Source organism: Oryctolagus cuniculus, chromosome 3 (genome assembly GCF_051225735.1).
Source record: "Oryctolagus cuniculus isolate XC-2025 breed Fujian yellow rabbit chromosome 3, ASM5122573v1, whole genome shotgun sequence".
In the NCBI taxonomy this organism is placed as follows: Eukaryota; Metazoa; Chordata; class Mammalia; order Lagomorpha; family Leporidae; genus Oryctolagus; species Oryctolagus cuniculus.
Genome location: NC_142869.1, coordinates 178,872,446 through 178,893,411, shown reverse-complemented (window position 1 = coordinate 178,893,411; position 20,966 = coordinate 178,872,446). Strand labels below are relative to the sequence as shown.

The window sequence follows — 20,966 nt, the reverse complement described above, 5'->3', positions numbered from 1 at the left end:
TTAGAATAGCTTACATACAGAAATCAACAAACAACAGATGCAGGTGAGGATGCGGGGGACAAAGTACCCTAATCCACTGTCGGTGGGAATGCAAACTAGTAAAGCCACTACGGAAGACAGTTTGGAAATACTTCAGAAATCTGAATATAGTCCTACCATACGACCCAGACATCCCACTCCTGGGAATTTACCCAAGGAAAATTAGATCTGCAAATAAAAGAGCTATCTGCACCTCCACGTTTATTGCAGCTCAATTTACAATAGCTAAGACATGGAATCAACCTAAATGTCCTTCAACAGAAGGCTAGATAAAGAAATTATGGGATATGTACTCTATGGAATACTACACAACGTTAAAAAAAAATGAAATCTGGTCATTTGCAACAAAATGTAGGAATCTGGAAAACATCATACTGAGTGAAATATGTCAGTCCCAAAGGGACAAATATCATATGTTCCCCCTAATCTGTGACAACTAACTGAGCACCTAAATGGAAATATGTAAAAGTGAAATTGACACTATGAGAGTAATGACTTGATCAGTCCTTGTCCTGACGGTCGAGGAACAGCTTATTATTTTATTCTTTTTACTATTTTCTTCTTCTACTTAGTATCTTGTGTTGAACTCTTTGCTTAACACAGAATGATTCTTAGGGTTTTAAATCCCATTGAAAATTGATCCCTGTGAAAAATAAGAGTGGGAATAAGAGAGGGAGGAGACATACAGTTCAGCACATGTTCCCATGGACTTACACCTAAGGGTAAAGCTAAAAATTTGCCATGGGACTCCAAATCCCTTAATTTGGCAGGTACCAATGCCATATTACCAGTTAAAGTGATCAGTTTAAGTGCATAACTGATCATAAAGAAAGGGAATAAGTGTCAAAGGGATCACATAAATAAGACCAGTGTCTGCCAATAACTGATAGAACTAAAAAGGAGAGAATGATCCAACATGGGAAGCGGGATACACGGCAGACTCATAAAATGACAAATGCCCTAAACAGCACTCTGGCCTCAAAATTAACCCTTAAGACATTCAGATCTGGCTAAAAAGCCCATGAGAATTTCTCAGGCATGGAAAGCCAAGACATTGTGGCAAAAAGTGACCTACATGAAAGATTTCTGTGACTGAGATCTCAGTGGAAATAAGGGACCATCAAAGAAGGATGTACCTCTCTGATGGGAGGAGAGAACTTCCATTTAACTTATGGCCCTGTCTACATAATGACAGAGATTGTGGACTCAAAAGGCTTCCATAGTCTTGGCAGTTCATGGCAAGGGCCTCAGGGTGATCACTGATGTCACAAATAAGAATGTCAATTGTTAAATCAACAAGAGGAGTCACTGGGCACTTGCTCCCCATGTAGGACCTCTGTCTGTAATGAGTTGTACTATGAGAGTTAACAGTAAAACTTGTCTTTAAACAGTACTTCATACTTTGTGTGTCTGTGGGGGTAGAAAGTGTTGAAATCTTTACTTAGTATAGAGTTGGTCTTCTGTATATAATAAAAAATTAACCTTAATGAAGAATGGGAAAGGAGAGGGAATAGGAGGTAGGATGGGAGTGAGGGTGGGAAGACGGGTATGGGAGGAAGAACCACTATATTCCAAAAGCTGCACCTATGAAATTTATATTTATTAAATAAAAGCTTTCTAAAAAAAAGAGAAAGGCTTCAGAAAATCAACAGTTTGTGAAAAATTAAAATAAATACACAAAACCAGAGCAAAACAGTGAGATATTATACTAATACTCATATTCATGCAATGGAAAAAAAAGAAAAGTAGAAAGACACAAAAGGTAAACTAGGCCAGCATTGCGGCTCACTAGGCTAATCCTCTGTCTGCAGCACCGGCACCCCGGTTCTAATCCCAGTAGGGGCGCCGGATTCTGTCCCAGTTGCTCCTCTTCCAGGCCAGCTCTCTGCTGCGGCCCAGGAGTACAGTGGAGGATGGCCCAAGTCCTTGGGCCTTGCACCCCATGGGAGACCAGGAAAAGCACCTGGCTCCTGCCTTCGGATCAGCGCAGGGTACGCCTGCCGCAGCGCGCAGGCCTCAGCGGCCATTGTGGGGTGAACCAAGGGAAAAAGGAAGACCTTTCTGTTTCTCTCTCTCACTGTCCACTCTGCCTGTCAAAAAACAAAAACAAACAAAAAAAGGTAAACTAAGCAGCAGAAAGTAAAAGACAAGCAGAAGACACACTTCTTCATTCACAGCTTGCTATTTTTCAAAAGGGGCTGGAATTAGAGAGATAAGGAATGAGAGTGGCTATTTGAATGGAAAATAAGGTATAGGTTTATTTCCCTAGAAGAAAGTAGCAGCAGGGCTGGCGCTGTGGTGCAGTGGGTTAACGCCCTGGCCTGCAGCACCATAGTCCCACATGAGCACCGGTTAGAGACCTGGCTGCTCCACTTCCATTCCAGCTCTCTGCTATGGCCTGGGAAAGTAGAAGATGGCCCAAGTCCTTGGGCCCCTGCACCCGCATGGGAGACCCGGAAGAAGCTCCTGGCTTTGGATAGCCGCAGCTCCGGCTGTTGTGGCCGACTGGGGAGTGAACCAGCGGATGGAAGATTTTTCTCTCTCTCTCTGCCTCTCCTTCTTTCTCTGTATAACTCTGACTTTCAAATAAATAAATAAATCTTAAAAAAAGAAAGAAAGACAGAAAGTAGTAGTAGGGCAGGGTAGTGAAAGAAAATGCTACAGATGTCCAGAAGAATCACACAAAGCCCACTGCACTGCAGAATAGAAGGCTTCATCTTTCCTTATTCACAAATATGAAATAGCCCCAATGCATATATATAGCAAATATAAGAAGCTATTTCACTGATAGCAAACGACTGTAATTTATTAGCGTCACGTATCTCTCTCTGAGTCTGCTGAGACACAATACACAGAACTGAAGACATACAGGCAGGGGCCGACGTCCTCAGGATCACTAACAGGCTGTCAGTTCTCCCAGGTTTTCTACGGCCAAGTGTAATGAGCCACTGAGCTACAGTTTGTTAGTTTTGTGTTTTTAACCCCACTTTGAATTATATTATACTATGTATACAGGTATCTCAACATCATAAGGCAGCCCATAAACACAAAAACTATTTAATGTACCAAAAAAGAAAAAGTAAATTAAAACAAATTCATAGCTTTTCTCTAATTTCTAAGAAACTTCCCTAAGTGGCAAAGACTCATACCTCAGTGAGATGCCAATCAATACCACAAGGAGATACCACACCGCTCTGTCAAAATGACAATTATCCACAAGAAGGTAACAAACGCTGGTGACAATGTAGAGAAAGGAGAACTATTACATGCTGTTGGTGAGAATGTAAATTAGGGAAGCCACTGTGAAAAGCAGTATGAAGATTTTATTAAAAACTAGAAATAGACCTGGACCATGATCCAGTAAAACCACTAGTGGGTATATACCCAAAAGATATGAACTAATACACATGAACTCATTGTGGCAAGGAAATACCTACTTCACTAAGTTTGTAGCAACACTGTTCAAAATAGCCAAAATATGGAATCAACCAAGGTATTCACCATCAGATAAAGAAAATGTGTTACGTACACATTGAAATAATATTCAGTTATAAAAAGTGAAATTCTATTTCTGGGATGAATCAAACTAGATCACTATGAGACACCATGAAGACACACGAACACCCGAGAAACTGGGTAAGACAGGACTGAGGGATACCAGTGTATGAGGAACCTTTGACCCGCAACCTTGTCTTGTGTTCAGGTGCTATCACAGTGGCCTGCTTGTTGGTTCAAAGGTCCAGCACCTTGGAGCCCAGGGTGTGATTCCAAGGAAACTAAGCTGAATTCCAGGCTGAAGCTACTGGTCTGAAGAAAGAACAGGTGCATGTAAATGGACTCCCAAGTATTGGAGGATGTCAGAAATAAAATTTTCAAATCCTTAAGACAATCATTTTAGCCTTCCTAATAAAGCTGCTTTCCTTCTAAAACAAAAAATCTATCATTTGCAGCAAAATGATTGGAACTGGAAGACATGTTGAATGAAACAATAAGACACAGAAACAAGTATCATATGTTCTCCTTTACATATAAGAGCGAAAATTATAAAAAGAATCCAATATAAAAATATGTTTTGCTACAAATACAATGTCTTGTCAAGCTTTAATGCTTTTCCAAACAAGTTAATTAATAAGAATTACAGGGGCTGGTGCTGTGGCGTAGAGGGTAAAACTGCCACTTGCAGTGCCGGCATCCCATATGGGTGCCGGTTCGAGTCCCAGCTGCTCCACTTCTGATCCAGCTCTCTGCTATGGCCTGGGAAAGCAGCCTGCATCTTCACGAGAGACCTGGAATCAACTCCTGGCTCCTGGCTCTGGATCGGTGCAGCTGTGGCCATTGTGGCCATCTGGGGAGTGAACCAGCAGATAGAAGGCCTCTCTCTCTCTCTCTGCCTCTGCTTCTCTGTAACTCTGCCTTTCAAATAAATAAATACATTTTTTTAAAAAAGAATTGTACACAACTATAATTTTAATGATTATGTGGCTTTTAAATTTCCTTCATTCGAGTGAAGTTGGACCTGTTGCTATCTGATTATTGTTTATATCCCTTGCCTGTTTTCCTGCTGCACTACGCTCTTTGTACTACTAATTTTTTTGAACTCTTTACCTAATGCAGTCATTAAGCCTTTGACTTTAATATAAAATGTTATCTCAAAAAATAAATAAAATTTTAAGTTGATAGATTTATTTATAAAAATTATAAATTGCATACATTTCTGAAATATGGAGACTAACAACTAAGAATTTAACAAATAAAATGTATACAATGACATGCATTCATAATTTTAAAAAAAGGCATGATATAGAGTAAAATGCACATAGAAATCTCTTTTATTATATGTGCACACATGTATGCATTTAGCAATACAGAAACAAACCCACAAAAATAAGGAAAAAAATTTGTAAGTATAAAAATATTAACAGTAGTTATCTCCAAGGGCAATATTTTACTTCATTTTTATTCTGATTTCTATCTGTGTTTTCTTGCATTTCCCAAATTCACTATGAGCAGAGGAGACAGAAAGCTAGACAATGTACCTTTAAATAAAAAAAAGTTTTTCAAAAGTAAATGCTAAATAATATAGATGTGTTTTGTTTAAATTATTTTCTCTTTATACTCATTATTTTTATTTATAATTATAGCTGTGTTTAAAATTACTTGAAAACAGTGCCATTTAAAACTGAACAAATAAAGATGGTTTAGTTCAGATTTTTGGCGAAGATCTGGCTAAAATCACTTGTTTTGGTACCTTTGGCACCTATGTCCTAACTTGCTACCATCCCATAAAAGCATTAGAAGGCATCATGTAATGCATGATCACTGACTCCTTCCCCTGGCACATCAGAGGTGAGCCTTGGAGAGGAACTTCCAAAAGACAGCAGTTCCTAAGAAAGCCCCATTACTGTTAATAGGAATCATAAGACCACACTATTATGCGAAAATGTTCTTTTCACTGACTGATAAAATGCTAAGATGACAGGAGCAGTAGTTGTTATTCTTGTTCCTAGCACACAAAACTGCTCTCCAGTTACTAATAACCAACTAATGTACAGTCAAGCAGGAATGAATTGAATGCACACTAGAGGCCGCTAGTGATAAATAAGTGAATTTTGTATGAAGTAAAAAATAAATGATGATTGCTGTATGGAGAAAACTGCATTCTAAGCTTGCAAGCTTCAGTTGGTTTTTTTAACTATTACACTGGAAGTCAGAAAACATTTTTTCTGCCTATAAACTTGCCTTAATTATTTTTTAGTATAAGAACTAAATCTGGGAAAACTTCATCTTAGAAAAATAAATCAAGAGAATTTTATGAAAAATTATCACTATTTTTAAAGCAAAGCTCTTTGCCTTTAAGTAATGAAATCTTTTTACATATTACAAATTAGAAAAATATTTTTATTCACTTGTCACAAGACTTAGATGAAGTAAAGAGAGCTCTGTATTGTACAATATAAGCTTGTCTTGATAGTATTTCATTGAGAAGAAAACATTTTTAAAAAGATATCTCAAAAATGTACACTCTAACCTTTCTCTGAAGGGAGGAGAGAACTTCCACTTTGACTATGACCCTGTTGGAATAAGATCAAAGTTGGCGAACTCAAAAGGCTTCCATAGCCTTGGCAACTCATGACTAGAGCCTAGGGAGATTACTGATGCCATAAACAAGAGTGTCAAATTGTTAACTCAACAGCAGGAGTCACTGTGTACTTACTTCTCACGTGGGATCTGTCCTTAGTGTGTTGTCCAATGTGAAGTAATGCTATAACTAGTACTCAAACAGTATTTTACACTTTGTGTTTCTGTGTGGGTGCAAACTGATGACATCTTTACTTAATATATACTGAATTGATCTTCTGTATATAAAGATAATTGAAAATGAATCTTGATGTGAATGGAAGGGAGAGAGAGTGGGAGATGGGAGGGGTATGAGTGGGAGGGAAATTATGGGGGGGGAAGCCATTGTAATCCATTAACTGTACTTTGAAAATTTATATTTACTAAATAAAAAATTTAAAAAAAGTACACTCTATTCTCTGAAACTTACAAATTTCAAAGAGCTGACTTATGTACACTAAGACAAAATAAGCAAAAATACACAGCATCTTCTGATTAGCAATATACTCTTAAAAGACTAGGGAAGCAACTTTTTAAAAATTTGGAATAAATGCCATTTAATTTTTAGAATGCAAGAAGTATTTTATCACTAACATGAATGTGTCATGTGACAATAAATATCCTTCCCTGTCATTAGAATAGTGAGAATTTTTTTAAAATTTCCTCACAAGGAGCATTTTATGTTAGAATAAATATTAAGTCAGGGAACTGTGTATGCAGGGAGAAATAGGAGGCATTGATAAAGAACAGCAGACTGTCCCAGGGCATGAAAATAGGACTGCAGTCAGTGAAAACGAGACATGGATGGGTATTTCTGGTTTTTTTTTTTTTTTTTTTGGAGGGGGGTGGTATTTGTACCCAGGTGTCCCTACCTATGTGTGCAGAAACTAGCATGGGGTGAGTGTTACAGGGAGGGACCTCCCACTCCAAAAATAGGGACACAGACAAATTTGTCCTCAGAATAAGTACCAGTTAGCTGATGACAGAGGATGATGTCCTGGAAGAAAGGAGACAGCTGAGAATTCATCTGGAATATCTAGGACCGAGTGCAAGCCTGCTCTTGTTATTAGAATGTAAACATAGATGTGGTCTGGCTTCCAGCTTCCCTTGATTCCTGCCTATTTCTCATGCCCCCAGTCTAGTCTTCCCATTACTCTATTAATTATAACACCTGATACATTTTTCTTAAGCTGGCCAGAGTTCTTTTTATTCTTTACAACAAAGAACCCGCACTGCTACCAAAAAAGTTAAATAGGAAGTCTTAACAACGTTAACAGAAGAGCTTTTAGTATCAGTCTCTGTTTCCTGGAATAAAATAATCTTAAGAATGACTTTATCTGGTTAGACACATGCCTTCAATCCTCACTCCATGGTGGCATACTACATTAAATCTTTATGGAAAAGCATTTCTAATCATTCTTTAAGAACTATTCTGCACACAACAAGGTAGTTTCTGGGAATGGGACAGGGAGGTAGCCAGAGACATGCACAACTTGACTGAGGTTACAGGTGGTAAGGCCATGCAAATAGGTGATCTCTATACGTTGTGCTAAATACCCTCACACCAGACGTGCCAAGTAAGAGAACATATCGAAAGGGCACTTGATGAACAAATGAAATTCAAAAGACTCAGAATAATGGAATGCAACCTGGTAAAGTAAGTAATTCAGGTACCAAAACACAAAACATTCTTAGCTCATTTAGGACACATCATCTATTGGTTTATTTGGATCTGTGGGGGGATTTTATTATTATTTCCAGGGATAACTGTCTAAAAAGAGAAATACTATTTGGTTTAAAATGTTTATGTGTTATCTAGTCATTATTAAATCTGGTCCAGGCTACTGGGATTATTTTCAAAGATGCATGAAGCAAGAATACAGAATTTTCTTCAACTAAACAGAGCACACAAGACAATTTCAACATCATGTGACACTGTGACAGAAGCTAATGGGCTTCATTCCTAAGTGGGATTTGTGGAAATGGTAATCAGGAATGAGTTTGGGGGAAATTGAACATATGACCTGAGTTTTGAAAGATGAGCATATATTCTACTTGGAAGAAAGTAGGAGAGAATTTTTTAGAAATGAATCACTTCTCTATAAAACACTTTATTTGATGCTAAAACTTATTGCTTAATATTTCAAAGGGCAATACAATTGCTTGGAAGTAATAGGCTGAATAGGAGACCATGATATTGATGCCAAACAGGTTCTAAATAATCGTTTCTAAGGAGTGCTAATGTTCATGCACCCTTTCCTTTCATGGCTTCTCTGGCCACAAGTAATACAGCCCAGGTGTCAAGTCCCCCCACATGACATCCAGCAGAAATGGACAGAGCCAGACTTGCAAACACACAACTATTCATTGGCCTAAGCCCTGTTGGAAGGGACATTGATATCATCTTCTCTACTGCACAAAAATAAGCACTGCTAATCTCTTTCAGAAATGTGCCAACTGCAATTCCAAATCATAGGGTTTAGAGAAGAAGTCAACATTTTAAAACCCTTAAGTGGCACATAATAATTATACATATTCATGGGGTGCCAGGTGATAATTCAATACATGAATACAATGTGTAATGATCAGATCAGGGTAATTAGCATTTTTTTGTGTTGGGAACCTAAGACTGCCCTCCTTCGCTTATTCTGTTGTAAACTGAGTCACCCTATGGTATACAGAACAGTAGCACTTACTCCTATCTAACGGTACTTGGTACTCATTACACACAAAGTAGGCTTGCTTATGATAGTGACATGTTTTCTGTTGTACTTTGCCCTAAGTTCTTTTTTTTCCAGAACATGCTTGACCTTTCTGGCTACAGAACAAAAACTAAAATTTTAAGGAATACTCTTTAAAAAATTCATGGATCTCTAACCCTGGATCACTATCACAAGTGATAGTCCAGGGTTCATCTTGATGTATTTGCCATTTGGATATTTTCCCATAAAATTCATTAAGTAGGCCTCACTTAAATTGAATTCCAGCTGTCACTTTTCTGCCTACTAACAATAGAAAAACGATGCCTGGTTTAGTTGCAGTCCCATCATCAACTCAAATTTCTTGTCCTATAATGATGTGTCACCAAATAACATGCCCTCTTGTCTAGTGTTGCAGTAATTCTGCTTCTCCTGGTCCAAGAAGTTCAGATCCAAGACTTTACTAACAAGGAAACCATGCATTGTATTTGCAAGGAGACACATATGTGCACTCACAGGGCTGTTTATGAAAAACTAGATAGTTAGGATCACTATATAACTTATAAAATACAGTTTTTATGTGATATGTGATTACTCTCAACCATCACTTTTTTTTTTTTTTTTTTGACAGGCAGAGTGGACAGTGAGAGAGAGATAGAGAGAAAGGTCTTCCTTTTGCCATTGGTTCACCCTCCAATGGCCGCTGCGGCCAGCGCGCTGCAGCCAGCGCACCGCACTGATCCGATGGCAGGAGCCAGGTGTTTCTCCTGGTCTCTCATGCGGGTGCAGGGCCCAAGGACTTGGGCCATCCTCCACTGCACTCCCGGGCCACAGCAGAGAGCTGGCCTGGAAGAGGGGCAACCGGGACAGAATCCAGCGCCCCAACCGGGACTAGAACCTGGTGTGCCAGCGCCGCAAGGCAGAGGATTAGCCTAGTGAGCCATGGCGCCAGCCTCAACCATCACTTTTTAACTCAGTGATTCAAAAATCTAGCAAAATAAGCAAAACATGTGGCATAAGATGAGTTCTTGAAATATGTTAATAAATGCAAAAAAAATCCCATGTTTTGGTTTATTAAAGTAAAACTGAAAGAGCCACATGTTACTCAAAACTTTTGACAAATAAACCTGGTGCATCTGAAAAAAAATCATAAGAAGGTAATTTATTTCTGAAGACTCTATCCACAGTACAGTAAAGCAAAAAAGGTTCTGTCAGGAACATTCTTTATGAAATAGAATAGCCATAAAAAACAATAGCTCTGATTAAATTTAGTTGTAAACTGACTTCCTCCAAGTGTTTAAAATGATCTCACTCTGAAAATTTATTTTGAGTTCATGCATGATCTGACAAACATAGTGCCACTGCATACATATTCCTCCCTCCTCCGACACTTCAAAATGATTCAAAGCCATGCATGGATAACTTTGAGATCTCTGATTTATAGCATTTGATAACCAACAGACTAAAATATATTTCTAATCTAATTAATCAATAATTCATGATAAATATTCCTTCCCAGTTTGTTGTGTAAAGTTCTTTAACACCAAAGACTTCTGTTGTAAATTTTCTTTTAAATGTGCTAATCACTTTTACCTTCCATCGTTTGGATTCTAAGATCCAATAATGTTGACATGCTTACAGAGCTCAGTAATTTAATTGCATAAATACTTTTCAGTAGAAACTTGCCAAACTAAATGACTAATCATTGCTAAGGCCAAGCTTGCAAGAATCAAGCTGAATTAAAAATCTTCCATTGTCCTTAAATGAAGTTCATGTGTTTCCTTTCTGGGTATGTTAAAGCATATGTTAAAACACCCTGATATTGCACTTTTTGACCTTACCATGAAATGCTTGAAAAATAGTTTTCTCATCAAACTATAGTACAGAGAAATTGAAATCAATTGTCAGATACATTAGAAGTTCTTGAGATCACAATTTATGGTCAGATTCTTGACACCATCTCATTCCATTACAATTTTATATTTACTATCCTCTTCCATAAAAAGCTAACTGTTTAGAGTGAACTTTTATAGAATTTTCACTATATATAGCAAATATCAGCCTTATATATGAGTCTATATTTATATGTGTCTTAAATATATATATTTATATATATATATAAGTTGTATATGAGTCTACTACTATTTATAAAACATATAGGATTTAATTGACAACTTTGAGAATGTTGCTTGGTTCCACAGAACTAACATAACACCCAAGTGAGCACTTGAAAATATGATTACAATTTCCCACTAAAAGGGTTTACCATAGGAATCAGGTCCATCAACAATGTTGAGTGAATAAAAAACCTGTGGCCCACCCATGTGCTGGAATACTATTCAACAGTAAAAAAGAATGAATGATGGATATATGCACTAACATGGATAAATCTCAAAGGAACCAATAAGTGAACAAAGTCAGACACAGTAGACAACAAACTGTGTAACTGTCTACAAGGCATTCTAGAAAGAGGAGGGGATTGATTGAAAAGGGGCAGGAAGGAAGCTTTTTTGGTAAGATAGATGTATTTGTTGAACTATATAAAACTTCAAATTCAGTTTGAACTGTAAATGGATATTTTATAAAATTATATCTGAACAAAGCTGATTAAAAAGGAAAAGGATTAGGGAAGACAACATTACACTCTAATTCTGCTCATGATATGAAAAAAGCTAACAACTTTTCTAAAAAGCAATACAATTAGTGCATGTAGAGTAATAACTGTAGCAAGATAATTTACAACTATTTCCTATAACTACATCAGATGCCCACTCAACTAAGCATCATTCATCAAACCATCTTTGAAGGGCTGCCTCCATCCTCTTGGCTTATCTAAATGTTTTATAAACAACTCAAATAATAAGCTTCATCAGTGTATCTTTGAATATGCCAAAAGATAATGACCTCTTCCTGAAATATCACAAAGAAACTACAGCCCAAAGAATTAAATTACTTGCCAAAAGTTTCATAGTAACGAAGTGTCAGAATCAGATTTTGAACCCTCAGCTCTCTCACTACCCAATTCCCAATCTGGAAGTTGCTGCTATTTGCAAGAAAATAGAGCACAAAACTGTTCAGACATTCTGTTACTCAGACGTAGCCATACATAGACAAGTTATTGATTCCTTTAAGGCTGTATCTGATACTTGCTATCAGAAGCCTCAGTTAACTATCTTAATAAAGTCTAGACGATAATGTTTAAGAGCCAGTCTCCCACATCACTCAGTTATTTAAATTATATTTTCAACTTGGTTTAGAGTCAGTGTTACAATAGTCATCCTCTATTTCCATGGATCATTCTGAAAAGTGTCATAAATCTAATGATGAGAAAATTACAGAAATACATGAAGCTGAATGTCTGAAATCTTAACTATGAGGAAATGAACAAAGAGGTGGGAATAAGAAATCAGCAGTTTATTTTTCTATTCTGTTTACACAGGTCTTCATCATCCTTCCACTGCTGTTAATCATTGTATGAATGCAAGGCATTTGGGGTGGCATTCAAGTTTTAAATTAATCAGAGATGACATTTCTAAACATCTGAGCTAAACTAGAATACGTTTCTACAAAAACGATCTTCCAGAGCAGACTCAGCAGAGGCAGTTAAAATGTTGCTTGGGAGGCCCATATCCCACAGTGAGTGGATCTTGGTCCTCTCCAACTCCAGCTTCTTGCTGGTGAATTCTGGGAGGTAACAGACGAGCGTTAAAGGACTCGGTCCCTTCCATTCACACATAAGACTCAGATAGACTTTGGAGCTCCCAGCACTGGCCTGGCCCTAAATGCTGTTGGAATTTTTGGAACTGAACCAGCAGATGGAGGTTCTCTCTCTTTCAAATAAATATATATATTTTAATTTTGAAAAAAATATATAATCCTCTGTAGATATTGATATTCAATTTTCCATACTCATCAATTATTTTAAGAAAACTAACCTAAAAACAACCTTCCTTCGATTTCAAATATTCCACATACCATAATACCAAAATTGATAGTTATTTCTTAGGCTGTTAGGTGATGGGTCTGATGAATTCTAAATTCCACAAAATTACAATTTTTTAAAAACACTCTCACAATTAGCACTGATGTTCACAAAACATGCTGCTCTCAAAATACCAATGAATTTGGAGGCAAGAAGCTTAGACTAGGATAAAAGACTCATTTAGAAAGCAACTAGATATAGAATTCCAGAAATACTGTAAGTGATTTAAGACAAAAACATATCATTTTTTTAGATAACACAGACTGCTGGCTCAGACATATAAATAAGATATATAATTATGCATTTTTATATGTATATAACTATATATTTATAACTATATATATATATATATATATATTCAGCAAGATACTTCCAATAGCTGTTATTGTCTTAGAAATTCCTGGCAAAACAAAAACCTAGTGTTAGTGATACTTCAACTAAGATACCAATGAAAAATCATTACTTCTCAGATACTCATTAGTGTATGAGATATTATGAGGTATATAAAGATGATTAATTATGATTGCTGTCTTCTAGGAGCTCACACCCAGTGAAGGATATAAGATATACCTACATATAGCTAAGTCACAAGATAAAATGAGAAAGTAAATAATTATAAAGTATTATGTAAAGTTACAAGGCAATAGATCACTAGAAATTTATAACCTTGTAAATGATGTAAGTCCTTATAGACCTAAATCAAGTTAAAATGTGAATATAACATTGTAATTCAAAAGTGTTATTACAGTGCAAGAGATGTCAAATCACACCAGGCAGGAAGGAGGCCCCTTCATGGAGCACAGAGCATCCTCGTGGAACACTGATACACGGATAGGATTGCTACAGGCAACAGTAGCGGGGCTGCTGTTGTTGCATAGAGTAAAAGCCACTGCCTGTGATGCCAGAAACCCATATGGGCATGAGTTCAAATGCTAGCAGCTTCACCTCTGATCCAGCTCCTTGCTTTTTCCCTGCATAAGACAGGCCAAGTGCTTGTGCCTCTGACAGCCATGTGGGAGGCCTGAAAGAAATACTAGCATACACCATTAAATCTGGGGCTCAGTACAGCATATGATCTGCAAGCACTGATTAGTAACACTGGCCAGCCAGGTGGAATGGGTTGTGAGTAGAACCAATGTGTGCAAGATTAGCCATGAGAAAGGCCCAGAGCAAAGGCAGATAGGAGAAATGGCCAGGTATATTTAGAACAGTGGGCAGTTCCTTTTGACTAGAAGACAAAGGAGGAAACTGGGCATGCTCTAAGTAATCCAGAATCTCAAGGTAATGAGGTTATTTTATCTAGGGCACAAAGGACAATCTCCCTCACTAACTCCAAGTCACAATACCAGCACACACTCTGCAGCCCTAACCTTTTATACCCCATTAGGATCCTAAGAATATTTACCAATACCCCCATCCTGATTTAAATGTCCATCGCTGATACCTGACAAAGGCATTTTGAAGGCAAAAACTATATTGTACTTATTTACATATTCATGGTAACTGTATTAAAGTATGCAGCTATACTTACTCCTCATGTAGGATCTCTGTCCTTAATATGCTATACATTGTGATTTAATGCTATAACTAGTACTCAAACAGTATTTTTCACTTTGTGTTTCTATGTGGGTGCAAACTGTTGAAATCTTTACTTAATATATGCTAAACTGATCTTCTGTATATAAAGAGAATTGAAAATGAATCTTGATGTGAATGGAAGTGGGGAGGGAGAGGGAAAGGGGAGGGTTGCGGGTGGGAGGGAAGTTATGGGCGGGGGGAGCCATTGTAATCCATAAGCTGTACTTTGGAAATTTATATTCATTAAATAAAAGTTTAAAAAAAAAAGAAAATACTCAGTAAATGAATGTATGAATGAACTAATCTTATTTTGGCCACCAGATCATTCTAGAGATTATGTCTCATTCCAAAGTTCTTTCTTCCTTTTTTTTTTTTTTAACTAGATGAGGATTTACAAATGTCCACCTATCTCAAAGGCATTGAGGAAAAAAAAAAACAACAATTAGGATACACTTTTTCTCATGTTGCCAGAAACTTTTGTTGTATCTCCTATTTCATGATTCTTACTTGGTTTTTTAAATTCTTATTTATTTATTTAATTTTATTTATTTGACAGGCATAGTTATAGACAGTGAGAGAGAGAGAGAGAGAGAGAAAGGTCTTCTTTCTTTTGGTTTACTCTCCAAATGGCTGCTAAGGCCAGCGCTGTGCCAATCTGAAACCAGGAGCCAGGTGCTTCCTCCTGGTCTCCCATGCGTGTGCAGAGGCCCAAGCACTTGGGCCATCCTCCACTGCCCTCCCGGGCCACAGCAGAGAGCTAGACTGGAAGAGGAGCAACCGGGACTAGAACCTGTTGCCCATATGGGATGCCGGTGCGGCAAGTGGAGCCACGGCGTCGGCCCTTCTTGCTTGTTTTTAATCACGGGCCAGGAATGGAATGTAAACACGAGACATGGCTATAGCAGTTCTGAGCCGTAGAACAGGGAACCCTCACCCATATGCTTTATATCCCACTTATTGCCCCACATTTCCAAAAATAGGTGTTTGGGGTTAGGAAAACAGTAAGTTAGGAGTACAGAAGATAAAAACAAAATCCTCCTAAAATTTCTTACCTTTTAATCTCAAGCCCAGGAAGAAAGCTAACATAGGACTGTTCTTGGCAGTGCCCATTTGATAGTTTTCTGACTGGATCTTCAAGCTGATGCTGCTTCATGGACAAACTGAACACACACCCAAAGCAGGACCTTCTGGTTCTCAGAGCTAGGCAAATTATTTATCCAAACTCTGGAGGTCAAAGTCACTCAGAACCTTATGAGGTGAGTAGAATAGCTATAATCAAATATTAATTTATTAAAAATATGTATTGAGTATTTCCAGGTAACTTTCTAAGCAGAAAGCAGTTTACAATTATTGAGCCTCCCATCCCTCAAACAAGCAGCTACAGAACAGTAAGTCATACTTTATGTTGTTTCAAAGGGCAGAATCAAGCTGGAGATTTAGGGCAGTTCTTTGCTTTTGGGAAGAAACAGCATTTCTTTTTCTTTGGGTTTTTCCCTATTCACCGTATATATTCAATTACCATGTACTGTTTTCATAACATGAAAAAATATTTTGTTCTATTTTATATTTATATGTGTGTGTGTCTACCAAAACCAAAAACCTGACAAAGGGAGATTGCTTTTTGAGTTGAAACAAACAGATAAACATTTGCAAAGGATGATGTGACCTTAAGAGCATTATGCTAAATGAAATAAGCCAGTCACCAAAGTATAAATAATGCATGATTCCACTTACAACAAATACCTAAAATAGAGTCAAACTGTAGAAATGGTGGTTGCCAGGGGCTGAGGGAAGTAGAAACAGGGAATTACTAATCAGTGGACATAAAATTACAGTAAATCGATAAGCTACATCTTCTGGAAAACAATTTACCTAGAGTCAGCAATAATATATTACATACTTCAAAATGTGTCAAGGTATTAGATCTCATGTTAAAGTTTCTAACCAAAATAAAAAAATAAAAAAAAAAATAGAATGGAATGTTCTAATACATCCAGTATAGGATTGGATCTAAGAGTATGACTAGTCTTTTTTATTAATTTAATTAGTAAAAATTACAACATGAATTACTATAAATTAGACTCTACAAATAAAGATATACAAGTGGTCAATAAATACATAAAAAATTCTAAACATCTTTTGTCCTGAAAGTGCAAATTAAAACCACAAGTTTCCATGCCAATCATTAAATGGCTAAAATCAAAAGAAAAACAAAAAATATTGGTGAGTACAAGGAGAAACGGGGAAACTGCTCCCAGTAAATGTGATATAAATTGATGCAGCTACTTTGGGAAAAAAGATATGTTAAATGTTAGAAAGTTAAACATATCTTCACCCTATGACCCAGAAACTTTATTCTCATTTGTCTACCAAAGAGAAAATACATGCTCATGGAAACATTTAGACAGGAATATTCAAAACAGCATTAGTCATAGCTGAAACAGGAAACAACCCAAATATGCATCAGGTGAATGAACAAGTTGTCTATATTCATACAGTAGAATACAACTAAGTGATACAAAAAGAATTACTAATACATGAATGAATCTCAAGAAATTGTTAAGCAGAAGAAACAAGACAGAAGAAGATTACACATTGTATTATTTCTTTTGTTATGAAATTCACCAACAAAAGGAGTTTATAGGGACAGAAATCAGAAAGTAGTTGCCTTAGGGAAGGAGAATTTTCTGAGTTTAGGGAAATGTTCTATATCTCTCATCGCTTGATAGATAAAAGCCTGTACAAAAATCTCAAACAACTTATATAATTAAATGCACAGCCTGGACGTTTTATTGTACGCCAATTATACCCAAACATTATATCTATATATATTTTAATTATGTAACTTTTAAAGAGGGATATAGTATCCAACTTAAAGAGTTCTCATTTACAAAAGATGGGACAATTTGAACAATAGAGAGAATGAAGCCCATCTTGGCTCTCTATAAGCTAAGGGTGTGAATCTGAAAATAAAAATTATTTTCCATTGGAGTCTTTTAGGGCACTAATTCATTATTCTGAAAGCAAGTTAATGGGAGAACATTTAGTACTCCTGGACTCTCTTGATTTCAGGATAAGCAGACATGCTGTTTCTACTAACTGATAATAGACAAATCAAATACCCTCTTTTGAGTCATGTTTCTACTCAGAAGATATCACAGTGGCATCTAACCAGGTGGCATGCTCACTCATATGGAGACTCCATTCCCTTGGTCTTCAGAGAGAACCCCCTCTTCTTACGGTTCTCCTCTTGATCTCTGCTTTTCTCCCCGGTGACCCACAGTCTTAGTGCCTGTCTGAGGTGCTATCTCCAGAGGTATCATAACCTCTGGCATCTCCCTGTAGGTCTTGCCAGTATCACCTCCCATACTTCAACCTCGCCTTTTCTTTCAGTTTAAGGAGAGATAGGAGGAGGCCTGGGTTCCCTCCAGACTCTGTCCAGGGCCCTGTATCTCCAGGCATGGATCTAGACCTGATCGTCCAGTGGCATTCGGAGGTAGTGACAAGGAATCAGTGCCCTCGGCTTTTGCCCTCCTTGGCCAAAGAAGGGAGAAAGCAGTGCTACAACTGATTGCTGCCTTAATTCTACCCCTCTGTCAATCCACTTCCCCATTCTTATTTACGTCTTTCTTCCTTCTTTCCCCATCAAATAACTAAATATTTCATTTCATCTCCAACTGGATTTGAGTTTCTAAGAATTTATGTGTTATTGCATAATTATTGCATAAGGCTTTATGTTTTAGAGATAAATGTTAGATAAATAAATAAACTGGTAAGAACAAGGCAAGCAGTGGTCCACAAACTATATATTGGCTTTCTAAGACTCATGAATATTTTGTCTTTTTACATTGTGAAGCCTTCTGGTTAAAAATACAATTGATAGGAATTATGTTTAGTCACCTGAATCCAATTAGTTTAACTTGGTAGGATTCGGATTTAATGAGATTTAGTCCAAGGATTTAATTCCCACAAGAGGCCGTTAGTTTCACTCATCTTCCTAATAGAGGCTTTACCCTAACACAAGCCAGCCCTGTTCAAGACATCAGAGTGTGCATCACTGTAAACACCTTATTACCACTGGGAAATCAATGAAAAGCATATTGGTTTTTTGATCATCTCCATAAATGGACAAATGGCTGTTAGATGAGTTATATAAATCTTATTGGAAGACTTCTACAAAACTACCCATAAATGTCTTGAGAAATATTAGGGATGATTATTTTTAAATTAATAGTGGTAATCTTTCCCTAAATATGGTAATCTGTTTTGCTTTCAAATGTGAATAAAAGTCTCCTGTGTTTTCTTTCTTATTAGTGTCTAACCCAATCAAATAAAAATAACCAGTATAAAAATCTATATATTTTCATAAGCATTCTAGCTGGTTCTTATGATCAAGGAACAGTTGAGAAGCACTGTGTTAATATCCTTTCACAGTTTTAGTTATAATTAGGTTCACAAGCATTAGCTACCATTAGAGAAATGGTATTCAGCATCAGATTGTTTGACAGTAAACAAGCTGAAGACACAGAGCAAGCAATACACAATTTATAACGTTGGCATCATAGGCATCATACTCTTATCTGAATGTACTGGTTGAGGACCATTTTTACAACACATACTGGAGTCTTTTTATACACATTTTTTATATCAGGTCTTAGCGAATACAATAAAAAACCCTGCAAAGTTACAAACTAAAAAGCAAAAATGTTAAGAATTTAAATAGCCTCTTGCATTGTTATTACCACCTTATATCTATTTTTGTCAAGATTTATTTATTTATTTGAAAGTCAGAGTTAGAGAGAGAGAGAAGGAGAAGCTGAGAGAGAGAGAGAGAGAGAGGTCTTCCAGCCTCTAGTCCACTCCCCAATTGGCCACATTGGCCAAAGCTGCGCCAATCCAGAGCCAGGAGCTTTCTCCTGGTCTTCCCATGCAGGTGCAGAGGCCCAAGGCCTTGCGCCATCTTCCACTGCTTTCCCAGGCCATGGCAGAGAGTGGGATAGCAAGTGGAGCAGCCGGGACTTGAACCAGCACTCACATGGGATGCCAGCACAGCAAGCGGCCATTTTACCCGCTAAGCCACAGCACTGGTCCCCTTATATTTAATAATACATCCAGTTTCCAGCATTAGCATGTCCAACAACAAAGTAAATATACCTTCCTGTTATAAATCTCCAGTTACTTTCAGAACGCAGCTTCAATATTAGTAACTGAAGGGAGACATTTCAATGCCATAAAGAAAAACAAATCATTTCAAAATATGTACATTGAATGCATACCTAGAGTATACTACATCATAGCATATATATTGTATTTCCTGCAGCAAGGTACTGATTTCTCAAGCTATAAACATTTCAATGTATTCAATAACACATATGATATAGATTGAACCACATTTCACAACTAGTTCGACTTATACCTACACTATAAACTTTTGTATTTGCCAAGGGGTTGGACTACAAACTGCTTGTCAATGAGCTAAATTTAAAATCAGTTCCCATCAAATACATTCTCTTATCTAAAAATGGTTCACCATGCAAAGATCAGAAAAAAACAAAGTGCAGACAGCAAATCACTAAGGAATAAACTATTTATCTTTTAAAGTATGTATGTGTGCCTAACTGAGAAGTAATTAAGTTAGAGCAAATGATACTGTGTTTTACCAACACTAACATAAAATCTCAGTTTCTACCACTGCGTATATATTTATTTTCTATAAGATCAGTTTTTTATTCACTTAAAGTATCTGAATAACAACTCAAATTGTCATTTGAAATTTCCTCACAAATAACAATATTTGATAATGTTATTTAACGAGGTCTGGAAATAGCAGAATGAGGGTTTAAAAAATAACAGTAGATGGGCCTAATTCTACTAAGAGATACCATTCCAAAAAAGGCATAATATAACAGTTAAAGAGCTCATTCTTTCTCATTTAGTTTTCTGTAAACAAATCTGAAGGGAAATGAACTGTCCATTTGCAAAGAAGAAAATAAAGAAGAGCAGAGTTAGTGTTACTACAGACACAGACCAAGAGAATGCATACCTTTCTCTCTCTCCTTCTGTGACATCATATAAGCGATTGGCACCTCCATCAGCACAGGCTCTTAAAAGAGCTTTAAAAAGAAAGAACAAAAACTATTCAACACAGGAAGCAGAACACAATGTCTTTCACATGACAAATATTAGAAAAATGACACTCAGACACACATACCGTCACACTGACCTCCCTGAGTCATTTCACTTGCAGCTAGCAACACTGCTAGCACTAAACATGACTCCGCAGAGCCCAAGACGGGCAAGGCAGAGTCACCTGGAGACAAAGTCTATTTCTTTTTTGTCTCTGTCAATCCTTCAGATTCAGTAAAGGAAAAGACTGCTTATAGTGCTAGCAGATCTTCCATATTTCTTAAGACTTTTTTTTCCCTCCTGTATAACAGAAGGAAGACCTCGAATTCAATAACAGGCAACAACAAATAATTATTACATTCTTTTCTCTTAATTTTCATAGATATTTGTTATGGCTGGTATGATGACATTCCATTTTTATTGTC

The 20,966-nt window shown here is 37.0% G+C and overlaps 1 protein-coding gene and 1 non-coding gene across 7 annotated transcripts in view; one reads left to right on the top strand and one right to left on the bottom strand.

Annotated features, from left to right (window-relative positions):
* Positions 1-20,966, bottom strand: part of TPK1 (thiamin pyrophosphokinase 1) — a 464,784-nt gene that overhangs the window by 275,921 nt on the left and 167,897 nt on the right. For all 6 annotated transcript variants that reach the window (XM_051849810.3, XM_051849814.3, XM_089329602.1 and 3 more), the window contains one exon: positions 20,459-20,528. In XM_051849810.3, coding sequence (XP_051705770.1) covers positions 20,459-20,528 — 70 coding nt within the window. The remainder of the gene's footprint in view (positions 1-20,458; positions 20,529-20,966) is intronic.
* On the top strand, positions 3,608-3,672 carry LOC127491900 (small nucleolar RNA SNORD29). Its single transcript, XR_007920828.1, has one exon. It is a non-coding gene; the product is annotated as a small nucleolar RNA SNORD29 (small nucleolar RNA).